We start from the raw sequence: 24,704 nt of genomic DNA on the forward strand, positions 1-24,704 counted from the left end.
GCAACGTCCCACATTGTCAATCTTCCCCTTCAATCGCAAAATGGCGGCCTCGTACGACGTCAACTGCGAGCTGCGTGGGCACGAGGGCGCGGTGCGTATTCTCTTGCAAGAATTCCCACCTTCGTCTCTACCATCTTCTCTACCTGCTCACGCTCTTCCCGTCTCGTATCTCGCTCTGTACGCTTCGTAATCCTCTTTTAGGTGCGCTGCATCTCTTCCCTCTCTAATGACCTTCTCGTTACCGGCGCCATGGACTCCGTAGCGCGTGTCTGGCTGCGCGACTCCAGCTCTGCACTCAACAGCTTCGTGGCCATGGAAAGCGCTACCATTTTCGACCACGAGCACTGGGTCACGGCCAGCGTGGCTCTCAAGGGCGGGGGCTTTGCCACCGGCAGCATGGACAAGAACGTGCGGCTCTTCGACGCCCAGGGGCAGCGCGTGGGGCTGCTGAGAGGCCACGAGGGCGGCGTCATCTCCCTCGCCACGTCGACGGACGGCAAGCTGCTGCTCTCCGGTAGTTGGGATGGCACAGCGCGTGTCTGGAACCTCGAGACGCAGCAGTGCATGCATGTCCTACCTGGCCACGAGAACGGCGTGTGCGTGCTTGGCCTGCCCGACGGATCGCTGGTCACGGGATCTACAGGGCAGCAGGTGGGCAACAGCGTCGCGGACTTTAAGCTGCGGTTCTGGGCCAAGAACACGCTCGCGTTAACCAAGACGCTGGCAGACCACCAAGGTCCCATCCGCCAGCTCGCGCTGATGCCGGACATTGGATTCGTGAGCTGCTCCAACGACGGATCTATCAAGCTGCGAACGCTGGATGGAACGGTGGTGGCGAGTATGGAGCACCCGTTGAACGCTGAAGGCAAGCCGGGCTTTGTGCTCGGCGTTTGTGTGTTGGGCAACGGGTTCGTGGTGTCTGCCAGTGAAGACTGCACGGCTCGGGTGTGGTCTCCGGAAGGAGTTCTTATCCAGACGGTTGAACACCCGGGAGGACTTTGGTGCGTTGCTGCACTGCCCAATGGAGACTTCGCCACGGGTTGTGACGACAAGGTCATGCGTGTGTTCACACATGATGCTGCGCGTGTGGACCCGGACGCGGTAGCTTCGTTTCAAGCTGCAGTCGAGGAAGCTCGTATTGCAAAGCAGCGTGGCCCTAGTGGCGTAGAGATCGAGTCACTTCCAGACTACGACCAGCGTGCTAGCGTGAATGGAAACTCGGACGGTCAGATTCAAATGTTCCGTCGCGGTACGAAGGCGTGGGCGTGCCAGTGGAGCGGACCTTCGCGAACTTGGATCGACGTGAGTTGCTTCGTGTGGAACTCCTGCGGTGTGAATTGATATTTTAATAAGGTGCATTATGGATGTGTGGGTGTAGATTGGCGAAGTTACTGGTACTGGCGGTGGCGGTGTGATCGATGGCGAAGCGTATGACATGGTGATCCCAGTCGAGATTGAACTTCCTGGCGGTGTGAAGAAGCTTGAGATCGGCTACAACCAGGGCCAAAACCCATTCACGGTGGCACAAGAATTTATCGACAAGCACACGTTGGACCAGGCATATCTGCGTGAAATCGCCGATTATATCACGCAGCGTGCTGGTGAGTACCGTCCACCTGTGTTGGGAAATACCGATAGTGTGAATTCGGCTCCAAGTGGCACTGCTTCCAGTGAGCCTGCTGCCATCGCGCCACGGTTCAAGTACTTTCCGGTGGTACGTTCTTACATCATTACCGCTGATCTAACTGTCCGTGTCTGACCATAAGATTATGTCGTTGTTGTCGCTGTCCATAAACTAGGCTGGGTACAACACCTTCGAAACGACTAAGATCTCGAAGCTCATGAGCACGCTACGTCAGTTCAACGACAAGATGAAGGAGACTGGGGTACGTTCGCGATTTCAGCAGATATCATGAGTGCAATATCTAACATTCGTTGATTGTGTTCTTTTAGGAGGCAACTGCTCTCATCGACTCGCAGCTGATTGCCCTGGAGCAGATTGTGCATACAGTGCAGGATACGGCTTTTTACCACTCCAGCACGTTTGCTGCTCTCGAGATGACTGCATTGGGAGATGTGCTTGATAAGTGGCCCGCTAAATTCGCCTTCCCGACGCTTGATCTCCTCCGGCTTGTGGTGGTACATCCGCAGGGTCCGAGTGCCCTGGGTGAAGTTGGTTTGGACACGCTCGTTACAAAGGTGCTGAGTTTGGGATTGCAGACAGCCCCCAAGGAGGGTGACGACGCAATTCCCGTGGCAACCCGCATGCTATCGCTGCGCGTGCTCGCTAACATGTTCCTGCACGACGCGCCACGCAAGGCTATGCTGGCCCATAAGACCGAGGTGCTTGGCAAATTGCCGTCGTTCCAGGCCTTCCATCACAAGTTGGTGGCACTTAGCCTCTCGACCGTTCTTCTCAAGTAAGTATTGGTACTTTGCGGTGCTGTGGCGACAGGCAACATATACATGATCTGACCGTGGGTTTGATTCATTCGTGTAGCTTCGCGCGAGTACAGGCAGCCTCACCTGGCTCGCTAACGGCTGATGACCAGGTCGTAGTGGTCTCGTTGGCTGCTGACCTGCTCAACGGCGCATACACAGTCCAGGAGTTGGGCGACGACACGATCCTGCGCTCGCTGGTGGCTATCGGCACGCTGGTACGTTTCGGTGTCAGTTGAGCATTTCATCTGCGATGTCTGTGCTTGTCTAACTCGGTGGATATTTCATCTTGCTGCAGGCACTAAGTGGCGACGCAAAGGCTAAGGAAGCGGCGGGCGTCCACGTTGCCATCTTCACGGCGGCGAAAGCCAGCGAAGCGACCTCGCCGGCGGTACAAGAGTGTCTTGCAGAACTGCAGCAGCTTCTTGCCTAAGATTCTTTTGCCCTCAACGAGTCTCGTAAAAGCAATGGAAGACGACGGCATTGGGTTGTGTGGGTGAGTGGGGTGCAAGTCACCTCCACGGAGTGTTTCCAGTGTTTTAGTTTTTACTTTCTCTTCATGCAAAATAGAGCAAAATAAATGGCCCATCGGGTGTACTGGTGGGTGTCCACCGCGCTGCGGTGGGTGGGGCTGCTTGCCTCTTCTTGCTGACGTGCTGAGTAGGGTAGATAGATAGATGCGTGTGCTGGCAAACGAGCTCCACTGCTTGGAGTGTTGCCGCTTGTTTTTATGGTCTGCCCCTGGACGATAAAGATTGAGTGGACTGGACTGGACGTGGCCTGCTCAGCTTGGTGCGTCGCGTTCTGCATGATGTCGAAGATTTTTGTAATTTGGTTGGTAGTACAAGTGAAGACGTCGACGGTCTTGCCCCTCACGAGCCCGTGTAGCTCCCGGTCGACGAGTGGAGCTCCAGGTCGTTGAAGTGCACGCGCAGGGGGGACGCCACGTCCAGACTGCGGCGGCAGAAGAGGCCGGACTTGGACGAGGACGAGCTGGAGAACGACTGGGCTCGGTCCCGTCCGACTGCGGCGTCTCCAGGGCACGGGATGGGGTAGAAACTGTCGGGGATGTCAATAGAGGCCGAGCGAAACCCCGTTGGGCCCTTGTCGGTCTCGTTCTCCAGCTCGGGAATGTCCTCCTGCTGTTCCCTCGTCCGGTGCAGTGACAGCCTCCCCATGAGGCACGCGGGGGCCGTCATGGAGCGCTCGTGCGCGTCGGACTTGAACCGCTTAGCCACGGGGCGGATGACCCGCACAGGGACGCTGGGGAGATCGAACGTCTTGCGCTTGCGACTGACGGCGACTGGTTTCTGCTCCGTCAGGTCTTCGGCGTCGAGCGCTTCAGGCTCCTCCACGTCGTCCTCCTGCCGGCTGCGCTTCTTGGCGTCGAGGCGAGCGAGGATGGCGGCCATGGGGTGAGCCGGCCGCTCGAAGGCCACGCCGTCGATTGAGTAGAACCCGCGCGGGGAGGCGACGTGCTCCTCGAAGGCGAACATGAGCTCCTCCTCCTCCTCGCCATCGCTCACGTCCAGCGGCCGCTTGTCGAGACTCATTCGCAACGAGAGACTGGAGGCACTTGAACGCTGGAGCGCGTCTTGCAGAATGAGGAAGAGCTGCACGGGAAAGCTGCATCTGCAAAAACGCTATCGTATTTCGCAGGGAACTTGCCTTTTAAATGGCTCCATAACGGCTGAGCGGTGCGAAGGGGGACTGGCGTTTTAGTCGGGCATTTTCCACGCCAACTCGAGCCCATGCTTCTGGACCGGACCCTGGCCCCGGTAAACGGCAGGCCTGTTTGAGACTCGGAGCCTGTCGAGTAACATAAGCGCTGACGCAGCGCAATCACGCGAGTTTCGCCTCGTATTCTTCAGGACCAAGCCTGGCTGTCGGGGCAGATTGTCATGCGTTAAAGCATCAGCACTGCCGGCGTTTCGCTGGCGGGACAGCCCTGGAATGAGAGGCCCAAGGTGCGAGCTACTGCGGACTTCGACGATCCTTTGCATCTCGTGGTTATAAAGTCGTCAAACTTCGGTGCTGGCTTCAGTGGTTGGGGCCCCCATTTGGGATCGACGTGTCTCCATTTGGTCTCACGTGCTCGGAGCCCAAGATGCCAGAGTGACTCCGATAACAATAGGGCGGTATTTTTGCTGGACAGCGCAGAATGCCGTTTGCTATCTTATTAGCTCTGAGTCTGAGCTGCGTGTATGGAGCTTAGTTCACAGCGAATTGGTGTATAGGCCCCGAGCAGCTAAATGCAGGCGATAAGGAGGATAAGTGTGGTCGATCTCGACTCGAAAGTAAGTCGTACTCCTCGATGCACGTATTCTTGGGATTTTCGCCGTCACTTGCAGTGTTTGACAGACTGCGACCAATTATTGCGCCCGGAACTCCTGCAGTTTTTCGTCTGTCACGTGGCTCCTTGCAACACCTCACCTTCGCGATTCTCCACCTTATTCAACCGTCTGAGAACTCTTGCACTTACTAGAAGTCATAACCGTCAAACCGGATGTGGGCTGGTGAGACGGAGAGGAACCGGGCAGGCTGAGCGGACCCCGCCCACCCCCAGTTGCTTCTCACATGTATTGCGAACAACGGTTGGTCAACTCATACCCGGGTCGAGCACCGGAGTGGATGCTGCAAAACCGCCCTCAACTTTTCCGCTCGATACCTCGCTGCACCACGATATTTTTTGCTTGTCGTACCAGTGAGGTAACTCTATCAAGCTGCTTGAATCAAGCGGCGGAAGTATCTTGATTGAGATTGCCTTTGTGTAACATGGCTACAAGGCGCCACGTTTCGTACCCATGTATAACTTTCTCCAAATACCGCCTTCTGATTGGTCCAACGAAACGTCGCGTCTCTTCGCGTGTAGCATCCACTTCAGCTTGCAAAAATGACGGAGCTTCCCATCCAGGTCTCCCACCTGCCAGCGCAACCTTCGCTTCCGCCCGCTACCAAGTCCGTGAACCCCAGCGTCAATGCTACGGGCAGTGTCGGCTTCAAGTTGTCCCTGTTGACACCCCGCAAGCTGCCGTATCGTTGCTGCCTCGTGTTCCGCAACTTCTACGTGGCCTGGATGAGGATCGTGCAAGTGAACGCCGACGGATCAAGCACAGAGCTGGCTGCCGCCTACCCGCTCATGCAACACGTGCACTGCGAAGACGATGCGCAGAACTGGCAGCTCGTCAAGCTTGACGAGCTGCCCGTGAGCTGGAACCCGCACGTGTTCGACAGCTTGTGTGTGTACCTCTCGCAACCGTCGCCGCTCTGGGAGACGTGGGAGCTACGTGAAGTCAAGCTGTACTTGCTGCCACAAGAACCGGATACTGTAGGGGGTGATACGAAAGCTGCTTCGCGGTTGGGCTCCATGAGTCCGCCTCGTCTTGAGAAGAGGGTGAGTGTCGGACGAGCAGGAAGCGCTACAGAGGATCGACTCGCACAGCTACTGGAACGTCGAACCTCTCGCTCCATTTTGGTGCAGGGTACCGTAGGAATGGAACCGAATCCTATCGAGGAACAGTCCGCACGCTGCCTGGATCTGGTGCTACGTCTCCGCGAATTGCTGCACTAACGTCTGGAGCGCAAAACGAGTGATATCCCAAATGGCTGGAACTTTGTTGTTCATTACTCATCTGTAGCAGGAACACTATCACGCCTGGTCTGTTTGGCTATCGCTCGGAGTTGCGTGAGTTGGCGGCGGCGCTGCTCATAGACGGAGGATGGCACAATCTCTGAGAGAAAAAGAGAACTCTGGTCAGTTGCTACAGCTTGTGCCACACGCTCGTAGTGCAGCCCCCGCACTAGTCGAGGAGTCCATTCATCTGTTGGAGTCGTAGCAGTGCTTGATGGGCTTGAAAATCTGGCTGAATGTTGGCCAAGCTGTCCTCGCGCACCTCGCCCCCAGGAGAAAACCTTACCGCTTTTGGTCACTGCCAACGAGTGTGCGCTTCCGCATGCAAGTTGCCTCATTTCCACTCCTGCAAGTGTTGGAAGGTGTGTGGGCTGCGCTACGAAGCTGTAGGTGGCATCTGTGAGGGCTTCATACCCGTCCTGGAACAAAAGGCGTTCAGCCGTTGCTACATCAGCAGCACCAGCATCTCCTTCTGTGGTCTCCACCTTCACTTCTCCTAATCCCAGTCGTCCGTTCTCAGCGTCACCCCAAGCGTACGTTGTGCCTCCAGGATGCAGTTCGAACTGCACATCGGCCACCAGCTCGCAGCTGGCGGCGGCGCTGGTCGTTGATGAAGCTCCAGACAGAGTCCAGCGTCGAATAAGCGACTTTGGTAAGGCTGGTGGAGGGGCCTCCAGACTGGTCAGTCGGCAGGCGGTTCGAAGTCGTTGACCATGCTCGTAAGGAATTAACCCAACCAGTTGGTGCTTCTTCGTGCTGTGAGTCGGTAGGGCGGCCGCAAGCGACCGTCGAAGGACTGCCTGCGAGGGCTCGGACGAGGCTTCGTTCGCCACAAACAACACTGCCGCTGCGCCGTTTGCGAAGGCTCCGCGGGCTCTTGTCGCTGCTGTATCCGTACGATAAAAACACCGAGCCATGAGAGGTGGTGGTGGCTGCAGCGAAAACGAAGGCACCATAGACTGCATGGAAGGTCGACGCGGCGGAGTGCTAGCCTGTTGCGGGGTCAAAGTCGTTGGCGATGTCAACACGTGATCAAGCACTTCTTGGACAGTCCAGGATGTTCGGCGACTTGAATCGCCTTCATCCGGCTCCGATACAGCCCCCTCATCGCCATAAGAACCGACAACAAGAGCTTCAGCTTGTCGGGTGACCATGAAAACTGGGATGAACACGCCCGAGTCTTCCGAAAACTGCAGCGCGAATGCTTCTGCTTCAAACAGATCAAGCACAACAAGTACAACAAGAGCACCTGCTTCTTGGAGCTCCAGTACACGATGTCCAATCTCGCTTATAATCGTCTCCGCTTCAAGCTCCGCCTCGCTTTCAGTTCCAAGAGCACTGGGCTCTTGTGAAGCGCTTGGATCGTTCTCAGTCACGGCTGAAGCTAGTGGTGCAAGCACACTCTGATCAATCTCTAACACAAAAATGCTGTTCATCTCCGTGGGTGCGACCGTGGGCTTCTTCTTCGTTACTGAACGTGCACGAAGTTGTTGCTGCTTAAGCCGCTTGGCCGCGGCCTCCATGGCCGGATGAAATACGTGTGTAACAAATCCGCGTCGGCTGATTGCTTGCTTCGCGGTGTTAGACCCACAAACTGCAAGCTCGAGCACTACACCGGAAGCTGCAGCACTGCTATTAGGATCATCATCATCACCAGGTTCCTCGGCTCGAGCGTCCCCATTGTTTGTCTCCGGTCCAAGCGCTGCACTGTTAGACGTAGCTAAAGGAAGGCGGAACTGCACGTAGAACCCGGCGGATTTACCTCGAGGCATGACTACAAGACGGTTTGCCACGCGACCACGTAAGCACTGATCCACTCCCTGTGCGTAGGTGTTGATAGCATCGGTTGCACTTCCGGGTGCACTGACCAGCAGACGCAGTGAACGAGGGTCGAATTCTGCCAGTCGGTCAAGGCTAACAGCGAATCGCTCCGCTCGCCGTTGCCAAAGTGCTCCATCGACTTTGCCTGTGCTAGGTCGAGACGATGGCTCATCGGTAGCGTTATTCGCACTCTCGACTTCGTCAACGTCATCGGCGTCCAGGTCAACAAGGTAGCAGACCCACGAAGTTGAGATTTCTCCCATGAAATCGTGCTCGATAGCATCAAGTGAGCTCGATGCACCAGCCAGTGGCTCCACAAAGAATCCCGTCTCTTCCTCTCCGTGCTCAGCAGCTTGGACCGGTCCATTCGTGCGCGTTACCAGCTTAAGCCATACACTTGCTCCTTCCGCTAATATGTGGTGATCTCCGACTGCAACCTGACGGAGACGCAGAGCGGAAGCTCCGGCCATTTCTTCAGGCACGAAGGCGTGCTCGCTGTCCACACCACGCCGTCTGCCCCAGTTACCCCACTCAAAAAGCCTAGCGTTCGCGTGATCGGCACTCAGAGCGACGGAGTGGTTTCCTCGACATGCAATTTGCGTCACTCGAACGTCGCACAGTGCCAGCACCGGCTCGGGCTGTGCCAAGTACGTGTACGCCGAGCTGACCATGTGCCGATCAGCGAGTGCAACTTGGTAGAATTCATGCATCTCGCCGTGGCCAAGTTGACCTTCAGACGCCTCACCCCAGGTGAAGACATCTCCCGCTTGACTCAACGCCATGCAGTAATATTTCCCGCAACACACTTGCGCTACAGGAATGGGGCCTGCTTGCTGCGCTGCAGAGCCTTCAAAATAAAGGAGTCTTGTCGGAGATGCCAGATAGTCCTCGTCTTCTCCGGATCGTTCGTCGTAGTAGGACGCGTAGCGGACTCGACCTGAGGTACGAGCCGCTATTGTCTCTGCCGAGCCGTGACCGAGTTGCCCGTGATCATTGAAGCCCCAAGAAAATAGCATACCATTTTGCGTGAGTACAAGGGCATGTCTTAAGCCGCAAGCCACTTGAATAACCGGATCTGACAATTGAGCTTGCAGTCGACGCGGTGTTGGGTGCGTCAGACAAACTTTACTCTCGTTATCGACATCTTCGCCAGGCTGGTCGGCATAAAGGCGGGGAAGACATCGCCCCCAGGCAAATATCGAGTGACCATCGTCTTGGACGCCCAGTGCGAAGGTGGATGAAGCAGAGAGCGTCGTGAGCTTCGCATTGAGGTTCACAAAAGCTCCGATGAGCCGAACAGGAGCTCCAGCAGTAAAACCCTCCGTCTTCTCTTGACGAATATCTGTCATTGTGATGCCCGTACAAGGACCAGAACCAGCAGCGAACACCCCTCCATTGAGAGCAGCTCGCTCAACCTCTGCACGAGCCTCAAGCTCTCGAGCAACGCGTCGGTTCTTGAAAAATCCTTGCAGTTGAGCCGCCGATTTGTGTCGGTGCACGACTCGGTCGTGTGCACGTCGCTGGGCATCTGAAACAGAGCAACGGCGTCTCCAGGTGGACTGGATCAAGAGCGCAGCACTATCTCGGCGACGCTCTTGGCGGCCCTCGAACGTCACGTACCTACACAATAGCGTCTCGTACAGCTCCGTTTGCCGTGAAAAGTGTGCAGCGCTAGGCTCAAACGTAAGGGGATTGCGCAGCTCTTCGCCTGCAAAGAGCGTTAGAAATTGATGCAGGGTCGGTGTGGATGCCACATACTCGCGAAATTCCTCACTGGAGACGCTTTTGTTGCTCGATGGGTCGAGTCTCGCTTCAGGAGCTGCCAACCGCAAGCTCGCAATACTCTGCACGCAGTGGGAAGCACTCTGTCGAGCAAATGAAGCCACACGAAGCTCATGGGCCTGCCAAACTCGAGCAACACCCTGAGTTGCTCGACCCACGCCGTTCATGACACAAAGTAGCAGTCGCGCTACGTCCGTCTCCTTCAGTCGTTGTGCACTTGCGTAGGTCATGGCCTTGCTGCTCGAAGTGGCAGGATCGTGGAAAAGCTCGAGCAGCAGCGTCACCTTTTCGTGGTAGTCCCATATTGCTCGGGAGATTACCACCATAGCAGCTAGAAACTCGAGGGCGTACAGTCGATCACCGCGTCCGTCAGCAAATGTAAGGAACACGTGCAGTAGGTGTTTCTCCAGAATCGGCGGTGGGTCTTTAGCATCGACCTCCGCATCGTCGAGAAAATGTTGGTGCTGGTTTCCACGCACTGGGGGCGTCATGATATCCGAGACTTGGACGGGGCGAGAGGCCTTGTCCACATGATTATCAGGGCGTTTGCCTCCTACATCCAGCCACTGCAGAAACTCGTCCGCCGTCAGTAAACCTGTCGCGCCCGCTTTGCTGTGAAGGCGGAGATAGAGTCGCCGAGCATCTTGTGCAGTGAACCATTGGGCCAGCGTCTCCAGTTGGGACCAAAGCATCAGATCCTGCTTCGAGTAGAGCATGCCGCATTGCAACCCGTGCCACGACAACGTTTTAGACGTGGAGCCGTGACTCGAAGTCAGTACGCGCGAGCTTGCCATCCCCATGGTGAACAACGACAAAAACTCGAGGGTCACGAGTGTGAAACGACGCTTCATCGGTCGGTGTTGGGAACCGTGCAAATTGGTCCAAAGACAATGGCCAAGACCGACGCTGTGGCGCTGACGCGGTCGCCAGCCGAAATCTCTGTGCTCAACTCGCTTCGAAGTCTACCAGACTTGCTACTCTACTCTCACCGTCCTCAGTCAGCCAGCTGCAACCAGGGACGGAATTTGTCGGTCACAGCACTCCGATCGCTTTGTGGTTCCCAAGGTCGTCAACAATCGATCACGGACACTACGCACCATGCTGAGCTGGGATCGCTGGACAGGTGGCTCGCTCTCACTGAGCTTTCCGCCACACTTGATGATGATGTTCAGAGTCTTGAACGAGAAATTCAAGCGCACGAACGCAAACACAATGCCTTGATAAGGGGGAAGCTTGACGGGTCGAGTTTTACTACACTCCCACCAGCTGAAGCCTACGAGCTTGGGCCTAAACTACAATGCCTGCAAGAAGTACTGGGCGTTCTTCGCTTTCGGGCGTACTCCTGCGATTTATTCATCCTGGTCAGGAATCTCCGTCTGCGCTTGGGTCTTTACGGCAAGCGCCTGCAAGAATTTGAGCGCCAGTTGAGAAGAGAACGCCGAGTGACCCCAGAAAAACTGCTGTGGATGCTGAACGAGACAGAACGGAGTCGGACAAAGCCTGAGGAGGTGAACAAGCCCGAAGCTACAACATCGGTGACGGAAGACCCACCACCAATTGAACTTGAAGACTATGCTCTGCTGTTGCAGCACTGCAGTGATCCATCAAGCCCTGAAGCTGTCATCGTCACTGAAGACTTCATGCATCTGCTACAGAGTCTTCCGATAGAGAGGGCAGCAATAGTGCGATACGTGTTCGAGCAACTCGCCGATACTCGAAGAGGAGAAGGCTACAGACCTCCCCCGGACCACACCAGAGTCCACCGCATCCAAGCCACCATTAAATTACAGCGCACTCAGTGTTCTTCCGAGGAAGTCGAGGCTGCCGAAGCTTGGCTTGCAGTCGCGAACACCAACGCAATTACGCTTCAAAACCTGCTCGAGTTCCATCTTTCTGTCAGTGACGCCAATGTCTCTGAAGATGCTGAGTTTGTACGCTTCGTCCAGCGAATGTGGGGCTTCGATCCCATAGCCGTGAAGGATGGTCAACGTGGAGAAGCCATTCAACAATTGCTAGAAAACTACACCGCGAGATGTCACCTCATTGAGCTGGTTGTTCGCAAACGAGAAATGCTTGCGAAGGTTCCTGGAGCACAAGCAAGAATCCGGTCGGCTAGTGCGCTGTTGGGGTCCGAGTTGCAGCATCTGCGAGTGTTGCAGGCTCCGAAAGGACTGAGTCGATGGCTGCAGTGCAATGAAAGTATTGATGCTCGGCTTGGAGAAACATTGGTATGCTTACGTGAGTTGACGCTGCCGGGGCAACTGCTCTCTGAAATCCCGGACTTCGTAACCTCGTTGAAAGAGCTGCAAGTGCTGGATCTCCGTGACAACCGGATTGTAACCATCTCGACAACATTAGGAGCTATGAAGACTCTTCGAAGGCTGGATTTGGCGGATAATCTGCTGCGTGATGCAAGCTTCGCCCAAGCTGAGGATATGTGGAATCAGCTAGAAAATCTCGCGGAACTTCGCTTGGATGGGAACAAATTGACCTCATTGCCCTCTGCGCTTGTGGCGATTCCGAACCTCCAAGCACTTGACCTCTCTCGCAACTCGTTGAGATCAATCCGTGGGGAAGTAATCCAGCGCTGGAGGGGCAGAAGCCGTCTCGTGACTCTGGATTTGCATGCAAACTCTCTCACAACGTTGCCTGAAGAAACGAACGTACTGTTCGGAACGCTGCGGCGCCTGTTACTCCACCAGAACCACCTCGTGAGCTTACCGTCCGCTGCAATAGCTGAGCTGATACGGCTAGAAGAGCTGACGCTATCACAGAATCAGCTCTCAGGCGAATCGCTGGCGTCCTATCCACTACCCGATGTGCATTTAGCCGTCTCCCTCGCGCAAAATCAGCTGAGAATTTTTCCACGTCTTGTAGTTGTTCACGCAGAAGGGAAACGACCGCCAAAACCCCTGAATACCAGCTTGACCAGCATTGACGTGCGCGGCAATCGTCTTCGAAGCGTAGTGGATTTATCACCGCTGGTACTGGCGAGTTGTCAAGCTTTGCATCTCCAAAATAATTCTCTACACGAGCTTCCCGAATGCTTTTTTGCAGCTTTCCCGGCTTTGCGTGTGTGTGAGCTGCAGAACAATCAGCTGCGGTCTCTTCCGGTTGGAATAACAGAGTGTTCACGACTGAAGGATCTCCATGTACACGACAATTGCCTGCAGTCGCTACCCAAGGAGTTGGCGCAGTTGAGTTGTCTTGAAGTGTTGAATGCCGCAGAAAATGACCTAAGTGAGATTCCAATTGAGTGGCATGAGTTCGAGAGGCAGAACAACGGCGCTAGAGTGCTGCACTCTCTCATGCTGAGGCGAAACCCTCTGCGCAACAAAATTCTGAAGACCATCGTCGATGGTAACACTGACGGCTCTATCTGCAAGTCGGATGACTCGTCGTGCGAAGGTATCATTAAGAAGTTGTTGGACGGCCTCCGAGATGCCAGCATCATACCTACTCGCAAAGCTTGGGTTGACAGCGAAGAGGATGGAGAAGGGCTCGAGCGTACCACCAAACTAAAGTGGCGTGGCGTGGCTCGTGACGTGATCCAGTACCTAGAGCAGCGTCTCCGAGCGATGCAGCGGTCGCACAGCTTGTCTGCGTCATTGATAGTTGACGTGAAAAGTTTCGAGCGGTTGATCCGCACGTTGCCATTCACGTGCTCCAAACGGGAATTGACACTCCTCGTGAGGCGATTTCTCGTGGAGGAAGAAGTGGTTGAAGGTCGAGCTAGGCACAATCGGCAGATTAATGGTCTGGAATTTCTTCAGGCAATCGAACGGTTCGGTCGGTGGCGCTCAATTTCTATGCCGCCAAAACGACGAATGAGCTCGGTGGTAAAGCCAACAATTGATTCAGCAGGACCGATTATTCAGTATCTCGTGGTGCTACAGAGACGCATACGGCAAGATCTGGAAGAGGACCAAGACCGACGAGACTGTCAAATTCAGACCAGGCTCGTGCAACAAGCTCCGAGTCCTCAGTCAAAGTCACGATCCAAGATGAAGCTCCGGATGAAGCAAAAGGAACAATCGAGGACGCCTCAAAAGGAGGCCAAAAAGGACGCAAGCAGTGCAAAGCCAACATCAATACCCACGGTGAACCAGGTCCCGCGGCAGAGGACTCGAGGCGATGTAATTGCGAATCGGCTGCTCGAACAGCAACTAGTTGACCAAAAACTACTGCTGCTTGCTCTTCAAAAAACAACTCGAGACAGTTCTAGTAGCAAGAGAACCGGAGACGCCAACGGGGCAGCAATTGCCCCAGCCGATCTTGAAACAGCCCCCGATGACGACGACGGTAGCAACAGCAGCAGTCGAGTGGTCACCATCAGTGTTAAATGCCTGCATCTGCACGGAACAGCTGAACGCGAGGCTCAGCAGGCGATGACAGGACCTGGACGCCTAGATTTACGTCTTCGGCCAGACGACTCAGTGCAGCACTTGAAACAGCAGCTTCAAGCCCGGACGGGGGTGCCGATCGATCACCAAATTCTTATCGTGAATAGAGTAGGTCGCGGAGCGCCCGCAATCCGGCTCCGCAACAGCGCACTACTGCGTGAATACTCCGAGCACGTTGGTGGAGTGAGTAGATGGTCTCTGACAATGCTCATCGGGCAGACCTTGCCATTGTTTAGTGGAGGTTCTGCCAGATGATACTCGGAACATATATCGGACTTGGTGGTGTTGTCGGCTTTGTTACGTCCATGATGGTCGTAGCGGTGCCATGACCAATCTTCAGACACGCAGCTACAAGGTCTCGGGTCTAAAGAGCCTCCTTCCTTCGATATGGTCATGGACTAGTCCTTCTGACCTGGGGTCAGCTCTCGCACCGTGGTGTTTGACCCGGATATGTTGCTAGCGAAGTAAAAATTGTAATGCACGTACAACGCACTAAGGATCATGTTCAGCGAGGACCGATTTGATTACTTATAAATTGGAGCGCGGACACGGTAGAAAAAAGGAACTCAGCACTAATTGTTTCAGAGACAGTCACTAAAAATACCGCAAAACTCTTATCTAAAGGCACCCCTTGCAGGCGACGGTTAAAAAATATCAACCTATCAGATTACTCCATTTTGATCATCTATCATGACATATCGAAAGGCACCCCGGAGATAAATTACCACCAGTCGATAGGTTACGCAGCGAGCTAGCCATTCATCAGCACTGCACTTCGCCATTACTCAGTCTGCAAGAATGCCCCGAGGAAACCGCCCACGCGTGAAAGGCTACGAGGCTTCGGCAAGCCAGTGCCTTCGCGCTGCTATCAGCTACCAGCGCAGTATATTATTAATAGCTTCGTCGAGCAGAACGGCATGGCAGCAGCAGTAACACGCTTCTATCCCTCTCTCCAAGCGGAAGCCCGAAAGCGGAAGAAGCGGTAACTGCACAAGTGGTTTGAAGCCTGTGATGACATCGCCAAACGAGTTGCCCAAGGCAACGGGCACCTCTGCAAGGAACAACGATCTAGCGTCGGCTGCATTCTTCCTCGGGCGGAGGAGGACTACCTAGCCTTTTGGATAAGGGACCTGAGGCGTGAGGGCGTACCGACAGCCGCTTTCACCAACTGAACCAGCGAGGTGACCGTAATCTATTCAGGAAAATATCCTTGATAAATAAATTCCGAGTGATGCAGCTGTTATTTATTTGCAGATGCCTCTTCCCATGCATTCGGCATCCCTGGTGCTGCAAGGGGTGCCTTTTGATAAGAGTTCTGCGGTAAGAAAGACTCACTTACGTAAAAAAAAGAAAGGCATTCATCACTATTGGGAGTTATTTCACCACTATTCAGAGGAGATTTGCACCAATTGAAAAGAGCATGAAACCACTCCCAAGAAACAAACCATAATAAACGCGTGCTTTCGTATTCTTGTGGATTTAAGTTTTTCTGATGGAACCAAGTGATACCGGGCGTGAAGGAAGGTCCACTTGCGCTGCGAGGAGAAGAACGGGAAGTGAGTTCATTTTGCTTAAGCGCGCTAGCTACTGCTTTCTCTTCTACCTTGTGCGTCCTTCTTGTCGCTCAGTTGTCTTGCGTGCGCGCAGTTGTCGTGAGCTTCGAGGTGTCGTTCGTGCAAAGTATCCAACGCGCGATGTCGCCCTGCGAGGTACTCACAGCACAATGCAGCGTTGTCGCCCAGTTGAACCAGCGGGATTGGTCCCTTCCAACAGGGCGTCGGGACCGGCGTCCGTGGCTGAGATATGGCGATGCGGTGGTGATGCGGTGGTGATACTCCGTATGGTAGCTTCAAGTTGCAGCTTCCGCGATCGATTATAGCTAAAAACGATCTTTTAGGCATACCAGGCACCTCGACTTCATCACCGGGTGTTGTCTCAGACGCACAGTGCGTCGCCAACGCAGACCCGTCGGCGTCATACGCTGGTCCGTGTGCTTATCTGGTGCCAGGCACCTCGACTTCATCACCGGGTGTTGTCTCGGACGCACAGCACGTAGTCAGAGCGGACTGTGGACCAGGTGACACTGGCCATCGTGGCTACAGCTCCCGCCTTCACGCCTCCTTTGACGGTGGGTTCCGGTCGTTGAGAGGTCGGTGCGCCTTTGCCTGGTGCGTCTGGTCCAGTGACCATCGTCTCATCCATTGGACGCCTACCAAAAATAGCATAGGCGCCTGTCATATTTGCACCAGATATGGCTGACATATCGCCGGCATATCGCTCGTGGATCCAGAATCTGGTCTCACGAAACCCACCTACCCCTAGATTTATGCAGTGAAGCCATCATAAAGGTTAATGTTGGAGTTTGTATGATTTATGTTGATCATCACTCCTATCTATTCAACCGTCACTCTGTTATCATAAACGCCGACATAAATCTTCCGACGCTCCGATAAGGCGCTCACTCTTCAATCTGCCACGAAAGTGGAAACACGGTAAAGGTTCGAGGTGAACTCGCTTTGCCTTGACTGCTGCGTCGTGTCTGATACTCGTTACTACTTTATCTACAGCAACGATGGTTCATCTGATGCACTCAGCTGTCCACTGGAAGCTGCGATGCATTTTTGACTCCAGCAGCGACGAGGAGAACACGCCTCCGAACGTGTCGCGGGCGCAGACGATCAAGCGGGTCGAGTTGTCCTGCAGTAGCTGTGAATCCAGGTCTCCGGATGACGACGAGTCGACGGGGACGGGGACTGCGACCCCCCCCCCCCCCCCCATGGCTTTCACTGGGCACGTCCAAGCTTAGTTTGCCTATAGAGGCCACCAATCCACCACCAAAGTCGCCCGAAAGAGCGCAATGCCCCCGCAGCCCCACCACCTCGTCGCCAGTTCTGATGGACACGCCTTCGCGAGCTCCGAGGCGTTCGGAAACGCGACCGACGTCGCTTCAGACGCGCCAAGAACGCCGTCAGTTCCGCCGTGGACACGCTGCACCGTACGCTCGACCCCGAGCGCCAGTCGAGTGAGCAGAGATTCGCGGAGGCAACGCGACTGGACGTGCACTCGCATCATCTCTGCCGGGCGGAGGCCTCCGGCCGTCACGTGTTTCCGCTCCAGATAACTTGCGTGTCCTCGCTCGTTGGCCGTCTCGTATCGCTCATTTGCGGGAGCAGTACAACCCCACGGGTATTGTGTTCACCAGCGTGCCGCACTTTGGGTGGTGCGCGTGCATGTCCCCGTGCCGCATCGAAACGTGCAAGAACGCGCTCATGAACATCTACTGTAACGTCAACTGCTACCCATACGACGGGCTCTGTGGAAACGGTCTGTTGGGATCCTCCAAGTTGTGCTTGAAGCGCAACGTGCGCACGTCGTCGTTGTGTGTGGTGGCGGCGGAAGACATGGGGGCCGGCGAGGTCTTGGGTCAGTACCTCGGCGAGCTGGAGCAAGAGCGCCTCTCCGTGCACAATCGTCCTCGCAATCGAGGGTATCAACTCATGATGAAGACGCGTCCAGAGTCCCCCTCCCACTCGGTGCAAGTGGTCATCAACGCCGAATCCATGGGTGGAATGATGAGGTTCGTTAATCACTCCTGCAACGCGGTAGCGGAGTTCAGAGAGGTCTCCAACGGGCGGCGCACGACCGTGGTCGTGGCGACCACGGCCCGCGTCCGCCGAGGCGAGGAGATCACCGTTGACTACGGCGACGATCTCTGGTTCGTATGTCGCTGCCAAGCTAAATCATGCCGCCACCGCGACATCCAGGACCAGCGTGACCCATAGCAAGTGGCGACAAGAAGCAAAAACAAGGACCGCACGAGCGCGGGGCACAAGTTGATGAGTTGTATCAAGTAGGTAAGGATTTGTTTGAAAGCATGCACAACTAAGAAATGGTCGTTGATGTACGCACCACGTGTTCTTTTGATCGGAGCGAAAGGTTACACGTCCATCGATCGCTCGTTTTGGCGCGAACTCAGGAAGCGCATCTCACCTCGGCAGCATCTTGGGGCACGTAGCTTGGCATTTGGGCGCGAGAATTTCACGCCTTGAAGATAGCGACTATCAGCCACCGGCGCATTTGAGGCCCAGCTAGCTACATGGGAGCCGACGAAGGCGGTTGGTCCCGACGGCGCCGAGACCGTATCATTTGATTCTCACTTTAGAATTCACCGCGAAGCCGAACAAACTCCAGCTCTTCCTGCGCCACCACCTCCAATTTTGCGTGCAAGCCACGCCCAACAAGATCACCGGTACGCTGCTGGACTACTCGAGCTGGCACGACCCTACACTAACTTTACTTTTGCTGTCATATAGATGGTTAAACTAACCGGTAGCCCCAACTACAAGATTGCCGAGATCAACCGTCTCCTCATGATTGTCGAGGAACACCTTCCGCTCGGCAAGGACGAGTGGGAGCGAGTTGCCACCGACTACAATCTTGGTCGCACTCGTGGTTGGGTCGAGCGCGACCTCGACAGTTTGCGACGAAAGTTTAAGACTCTCTACAGCATGCGCAAGCCCACGGGCACCGCGGAGATCCCCCAACATGTTCTGAAGGCGAAGGAGATGAAGCGAGCAATTGACGACAGAGCAAACGTCGTAGAGATGGATGACGAAGCGGACGAGGATCAAGGCGACGACGGCCTGGCCGACTGCGACGACGAGCGGTTTGTGGAGCCAGACTTCCGCTTTGACCCGAACGATGGCATCCTCGGTGATCGCGAGAGCGACAGTGACACGCTGGTCACTCGAAACGATGCTGTGAGCGTCGATCATCACCGCAGTGAAGAACATCGTTTGGACGGTGCAGCTACGTGTTCGGACCCGGCAACTCACGCCTCGCCTTCGACGGAGACAGAAGACACGTTCAACCTGCAGCTTGGCATTGAGGGGCTGGGAGCGTTCGCCTCCATACCACATCCGTCCGTGCTTCCTGTGCCGCCGCCGACCCGACAGCTCTGTTAAGCAGCAGCTGCGAAGAAGTCGCGCTAGACCACTGCATCTCGCACAAGCGGCGCCGAGTCTGCTACGTCGTCAAAGGCACCAGCTGCACGTGACTTCAAAGACGGCAGCCGCGATGCGGAAGAAGCCCGCCGCTATAGCTCACTCCAAAGCTCTTCGAATCGCCTTGGAGGCACCGATCTATACGCGTTCCGCGATTCCGTTGGTGCGAAACGTGCAGGGGGCGAAGACGACCGGGAAGCGAGCTTCGCAAAGGCGAAGCGCATCCGCGCCATGAAAACGACCACGGCACTGAAGCAGAGACTCTCTGATCTCGAGAACTCCAGCGTCAACTCGGGGAGCAACGTCTTTGAGATGATGCTCCTCTTCAGGGAGGAGAATGAGCGCAAGGCGGAGGCTCGTCGGCTAGAAGAAGACCAGCGCCGCCGGGATGAGCTCGCTGCGAGAGAGGCTCGCGCACTTGCTGACAAGGTGGAGGCTGAAGAGAGACACCGTCAGGACAAGCTGGAGCTGAACGAGCGCATTCGCCGCGAGAATGTAATGGGTCTGCTTAGACCCACTACTTAAGCTTACACGTGTGCGCACGTGTATGAGGAAGCGTAGGAGTAATTTACTTAAGTTCAGTATACTTGTATCCGCAAGTATACTTAAACCTAGATAAAGGAACCGAACGATAGCTTTGGTGCCAAATGAGAACTGTATTGATTGTAAATGGGGTTTCCTCCTAAAACTGATATTTCTAATGAGAGGTTCTGCCATTGGATGGCTGGCAGAACCCCTATCTATTAAATGACTCTCATTAGTAGAAAGGTGTTACTTTCTACCAGTCATATGCCTTTTGCTATGAATGTGGACCACCCTGTGGGGTGGTCACCTGAATGTATCCCTTAGTGCATGTTGCACTAAGGTAGGAGGTGAACCGAATGTGTAGCCCCGCTACACCATCCCCCCGTTAGGATTTGACGTGCCGGTCTCGACACGTCAATCCGTATTTTCTTCGGGAGAACACGTGCTCATTCCCAATGAGCACGCCAACGACGTCTTCGTCCAAGACGCCGGCCGCTTCGGCAACAGCTAGTGCTGTCGTCGCCTCCAAGGCGACGACGGCCGCTGCCTCAGCCACGACCGCTACTGACATCGCCTCGACGGCGATGTCGACAAGCGCGGCAACAGAGAGTCGCCTCTCTGTTGCTGGATACCACTCGAGATGGCATGAGAAACATGCCATCCGAAACAAGATAGGCAAGATCATTGCTGTCGAAACCGGAGTGGGTATCTACTCTCCGGGTGGAGAGGGAGTTCCCCTCGACTACGGAAGCGAAGTCGAGGAGGGGGAACTCGAAGGAGACAAGGACACCTTGTCTCCGGGCCACACTGACCCCAATGTGGGTCTACGTCGTCCACGCGAGGACGACTCGAACGCTTCGGGCTCGAAGCGTTCGCGCAGCGGCAGTGGAACACCGCTCGCTGCCGCTGGAGCCTTAACGACTCCGCGGGATGGAGATGACTCTGCTCCATCCGCTGTTGTTGCGGCCTCGCGCACTGAGCCAGTGCGCGAGCCGTGGATGCCGTCTCAGTTTGAGATCGGCAGCCGATTCGGTGCGACCGCGCCACCGAATCTGTACGCGCTGTACTCGTGCAACGCCATCGTTGACGATGACGTCGCGAAGCGATTACACTTTGATCCGTTAACGAATCAAAGGCGCGACTACTACATCGGGCTCTTCCATGAGCTCCGATGGTTTGCGAGCAAGAAGACTTCTCGCAGAAGCAAAGTGCCCGCGTGGCAGGCACTTTGTCAAAGTTGGAGTGCCTTTGTTGAAAACTTCAACAAGAACCCCGCTGGCTATCGCGACCGGATTAGCCAGGCGCGGGAGCGCTACGAGAAGTTCTCGAAGCGTGGTAAACTTGAACGACTGCACCATGGTGCAGTCGGTATTGGACTTCCTTGCGCAGTGCCTTATGACACTGCTGGTGAGTACTGCTACCCTGGAGCAGTACGCATCACCGAGTGGGACATCAACGGGTACACGTCCATGTGTGTACCTGACGACCTCAAGACCCTGCGCGCCAGTTTTTAGGCGCAGGCGTCTTCTAGTGCTGCGGATAATCGCAGCACTTATCCGAGTGCTGTAGGCGACTACAGTGCTCGCCCAAGTTTTACGCCCTTCGGCGGAGGTGGCGGTGGCGGCCTTCGTACGCCGTCACCATTTCCGGAATGTCCTCCATCAGGACATTCAGTGATTCCCACGTATCGTGTTGGGGAGGAAATCCTCTCCAACGAATTCGAAAATGAACCGGACCTTGGGTCTGGTTCCGATGACCAACAATTCGCTGGACGATCCAGCGAGTTGCCCCGCGTGCGTCTCGCAACGGGGGTGGGTGGTTGGGGGGGGGGGGGGGGGGGGAAGACGCCCGGGTTTGGTCAACCAAACCTTGAGTCTCGCTTGTAGGCTGTTGAGCGTCTCCAAGCGTCGCAGTTCGCTGCTCTGCGTCAGGAGCTGAGCTTGCTGAAGGCTCAGCTCGCGGAGGTTGCGCAGACGACCTCGAACGTAAAGGTCGAGATCGGGACGAGGCTCTCTGGCGCCTTGAAGCGCGTCGCCGCGCTCGAGAGCGCTTTAGCGAGTCACCAGACGTAGGTGACTAGTGCTGCACGTACGGCTTCAGTCGCCCAACGTAAAACGTTGGGTGCAAGCGCATGCTGGACGGTATGTCCAGTGTGTATGCGTTGCCATGCTTTGCCAACACGGTGAATGGCCCAATGAAGCGCGGAGCAAGCTTGCTTGCTCCGAAATCGGAAACTGCATGTTTAGCTAGGTTCTGCGTAGCTAACAGAACTAATGAACCAATTTTGAATTCATTTGTGTTTCCCCCGCCGGTGTTATTGGCATTCAGCTTCTGTCGATCGACAGAAGCTGCTATCGCGTCTTGGACAAACCGACTTACGGCTTGTCGGCGCTGGACAAAGTCCATTGCATCCGAGCTGAACCCCTGGTTCAGTTTGTGCTCCTTGTTCGCAGCAGTCCCGGCCTGCGCGTGATGTTCGTTGTTGATTAAAGTGTCTACGCCCGTCGTAGACACTGTGTTGTCGTCGCCATGACTGCGCGCAGTACGTGCGCGAGTCGTCACAGCTGATACATTGCTTGTATCAGCGTGCTTATCCGGTTCTTTGGAATTAACCGGATATCATCCCCCACTTAAGGAAGGAGCTACCGCACCGAGTACGCTCGGTACGCGTGGGTGCCTCATGGCATTCACGTAGAACGGTGTGTGTCCTGTCGAGACATGCACCGAGTTGTTGATGGCGAACTCCGCCATCGGCAAGCAGTCGCTCCATTGATGGAACGAGTGCGCGTAGCTCTTCATGGTGTCAACCAGCACGCGGTTGACACGCTCTGTTTGTCCGTCGGTCTGCGGGTGATCCGCAGTCGACATGGACAACTGCGTCCCAAGAAGTGTAAACACTTCTTGCCAGAATCGCGCTGTAAAGCGCGGATCCCGATCCGACACGATGTCGAGTGGCATACCATGGTGTCTAAACACCATGTCGACAAACAGACATGCCGTCTGTTTGGCTGTCACCTCGGCTGGTACTGCAGCAAGATGTACCATCTTGCTGAAGCGGTCAACAAAGACCACAATACGAGTCCTCCGCTTGTTGTCTTGCGGAAGACCAAAAACAAAGTCCATTGAAATGGACTGCCAGCACTCCGACGGAGTCGGTAGTGATTGAAGCGGAGCCTGCGAGTTGGGCGCAGGCTTCACACGCTGGCATACCCCGCAAGCACGAACGTACTTGCGTACCCATTTGTACTGGTGACTCCAGTAGAAGTCACGCGTGAGAAGCAAGTATGTCTTCTCACGGCCAGGATGTCCCGATATCGGGGCATCGTGGTACTCGTACGTGATCTTGAGCTTCAGCTCATGATCATCCGGCACGACAATGCGATCTGCGTTGTCGTCGACTGCGCTGTAAAGCAGCAGACCATTGTGTACACGATAACGGTGTACACGGGCACGAACGTGTTTGGCCAGCTTCTGACGAGACTTGTCAGAAGGTGTGGAGAAGTACTCCAACAACTGCTTCGCATCCGCATCATGTGCGTATGCGGCCTTCACGTCGTTCAACAAGGACGACGAGGGAATAGTCGTCGGCCTCTTGCACCGCATAATCTGGTCGACGCGAAAGCGCGTCGGCCACGACATTCAACCTTCCAGGTTTGTACTCAACCTGGAAGTTGTATTCAGCAAAGAATGACAGCCACCGTGCCATTCTTTGTGATATGTGCGGCGACTTGATCGCCGTACGCAACGATGCGTGGTCGGTGTAGACCACGAATGGCCTACTCCCAAGTAGATACACTCGAAACTTTGCGAGTGCATACTTCATGGCAAGGAGTTCCTTGTCATGTACCGGGTAATTGCGCTCAGCTGGCTTCAGCTGACGCAATTGGTAGTAGACCACACGATCGCGACCTTCGTGATCGTGTTGCATTAGTGCGCATCCGATCGCGAAATCGGACGAGTCACACACAACGTGGAGTGGGCGATCTTGGTCGGCCACCGCCAAGATCGGCGCCTCAGTCAAGCCCTGCTTGACTGCTTCAAAGGCCTGCTGACAATCAGCAGTCCATTCCCATGCAGCTTCTTTCTTCAGCCTCTGCGGCATTACGAGCCACTCCCAGAGCATGCCGCTCGGAGTGCTTACCGCTGTGAGAGGGATATCGCTCTCACGCATGAGGATCTGATAGAACCCGTCTCTCAGATCGAGAGTACTGAAGATAGTACTCGAGGTCATCGAATCGATGATCACATCTTTTCGAGGTATCGGCGTCTGCGCCGGTACCGTCGCATCGTTCAGCTTGTTATACGCATGAACGATGCGCCACCTGCCCTGTGGTTTCTTCACACAGAACGTAGGCGCGCTGTGCGGGGACTTCGATTCCCGCACTTGTCCTGCCTTGCGACGACTTTCAAAGAAGTCGTCGATTGCCTTGCCTTGCTCATCTTCTTGTATTGGAGACCAATACTCGTACGCGTCAAGACACTCAGTGTCTCGACGGGCGTCTCCAACTCCTGTGTCTGCCCGGCAGACACTGCTTGTAGCGTCTCAGTCCCTGACCGAGACTTGCGCAGCTTTGCTCGCTTGCGCCGTTCACTTCTCGTGCGGAACCCGGCTCCGCGAGTTTCTTCTTGTCCAGGCCCGGCCGTGGACAGTTGTTCCTTGTACTCACCGGCGGGTTTTACCCGCGGGCGCACGCGTTCAAGCCCGGCTTGATCGCGCACCTCTTCGTCGTGCAGTCCGGCTGCACGCGAGCTCGCAAGCATTTCCGGTGCGGGACGTTTGCAACCGTCCGCACTGCTTGCAGCGTCGGCTCCCAGAGCCGACGCGCCTTCTTTACCTGAACGCCTAACGGCGGAGTGTCTTTCGACAAATTGTGTGTCGACATTACCTGTCGACACGACCGCGTCGCCCCGGACGCTTCGAGACCCTCTCGAATCCGATTGAATCAGGCCCTGCTGATTCGGTTCACATCTTCTCCCAACGACTCTCGCAGTCGTTGGCGTTCGTTTGGGGTGATCGGAGACAGCCGCATTCCGCGCTGTCTCTAGTGGAGGGCCGCATGCACCACGTGGTGCATGTGCTGCGCCGACAGGGCCATCCCT

The 24,704-nt window shown here is 55.4% G+C and overlaps 4 protein-coding genes across 5 annotated transcripts; 2 read left to right on the forward strand and 2 right to left on the reverse strand.

Moving 5' to 3' along the window:
- Positions 1-40: 40 nt before the first annotated feature.
- KRP23_7181 (Phospholipase A-2-activating protein) lies at positions 41-2,872 on the forward strand (the record flags this gene model as incomplete). The annotated part of the gene is made up of 7 exons (XM_067892462.1): positions 41-91; positions 202-1,302; positions 1,379-1,714; positions 1,800-1,886; positions 1,954-2,420; positions 2,501-2,657; positions 2,738-2,872. 7 exons carry the CDS (start codon positions 41-43, stop codon positions 2,870-2,872), a joined length of 2,334 nt encoding a protein of 777 aa, XP_067744340.1.
- Positions 2,873-3,311: 439 nt separating this feature from the next.
- Positions 3,312-3,992, reverse strand: KRP23_7182 (uncharacterized protein; the record flags this gene model as incomplete). Of its 2 annotated transcripts, none has more annotated exons than XM_067892464.1 (1): positions 3,312-3,992. In XM_067892464.1, the coding sequence occupies one exon, from the start codon at positions 3,990-3,992 to the stop codon at positions 3,312-3,314; it is 681 nt and encodes a 226-aa protein (XP_067744342.1). The 2 variants fall into 2 exon arrangements, with proteins under 2 accessions (XP_067744342.1, XP_067744341.1); XM_067892463.1 differs by having other exon boundaries at positions 3,312-3,851.
- Positions 3,993-5,332: 1,340 nt separating this feature from the next.
- KRP23_7183 (uncharacterized protein) lies at positions 5,333-6,010 on the forward strand (the record flags this gene model as incomplete). The annotated part of the gene is made up of 1 exon (XM_067892465.1): positions 5,333-6,010. The coding sequence occupies one exon, from the start codon at positions 5,333-5,335 to the stop codon at positions 6,008-6,010; it is 678 nt and encodes a 225-aa protein (XP_067744343.1).
- A 53-nt stretch (positions 6,011-6,063) lies between these two features.
- Positions 6,064-10,524, reverse strand: KRP23_7184 (Ultraviolet-B receptor UVR8; the record flags this gene model as incomplete). The annotated part of the gene is made up of 1 exon (XM_067892467.1): positions 6,064-10,524. The coding sequence occupies one exon, from the start codon at positions 10,522-10,524 to the stop codon at positions 6,064-6,066; it is 4,461 nt and encodes a 1,486-aa protein (XP_067744344.1).
- Positions 10,525-24,704: the final 14,180 nt, after the last annotated feature.

Source organism: Phytophthora ramorum, assembly GCF_020800215.1.
Source record: "Phytophthora ramorum isolate Pr-102 chromosome Unknown Phyram_PR-102_s0006, whole genome shotgun sequence".
NCBI classification, from domain to species: domain Eukaryota; phylum Oomycota; class Peronosporomycetes; order Peronosporales; family Peronosporaceae; genus Phytophthora; species Phytophthora ramorum.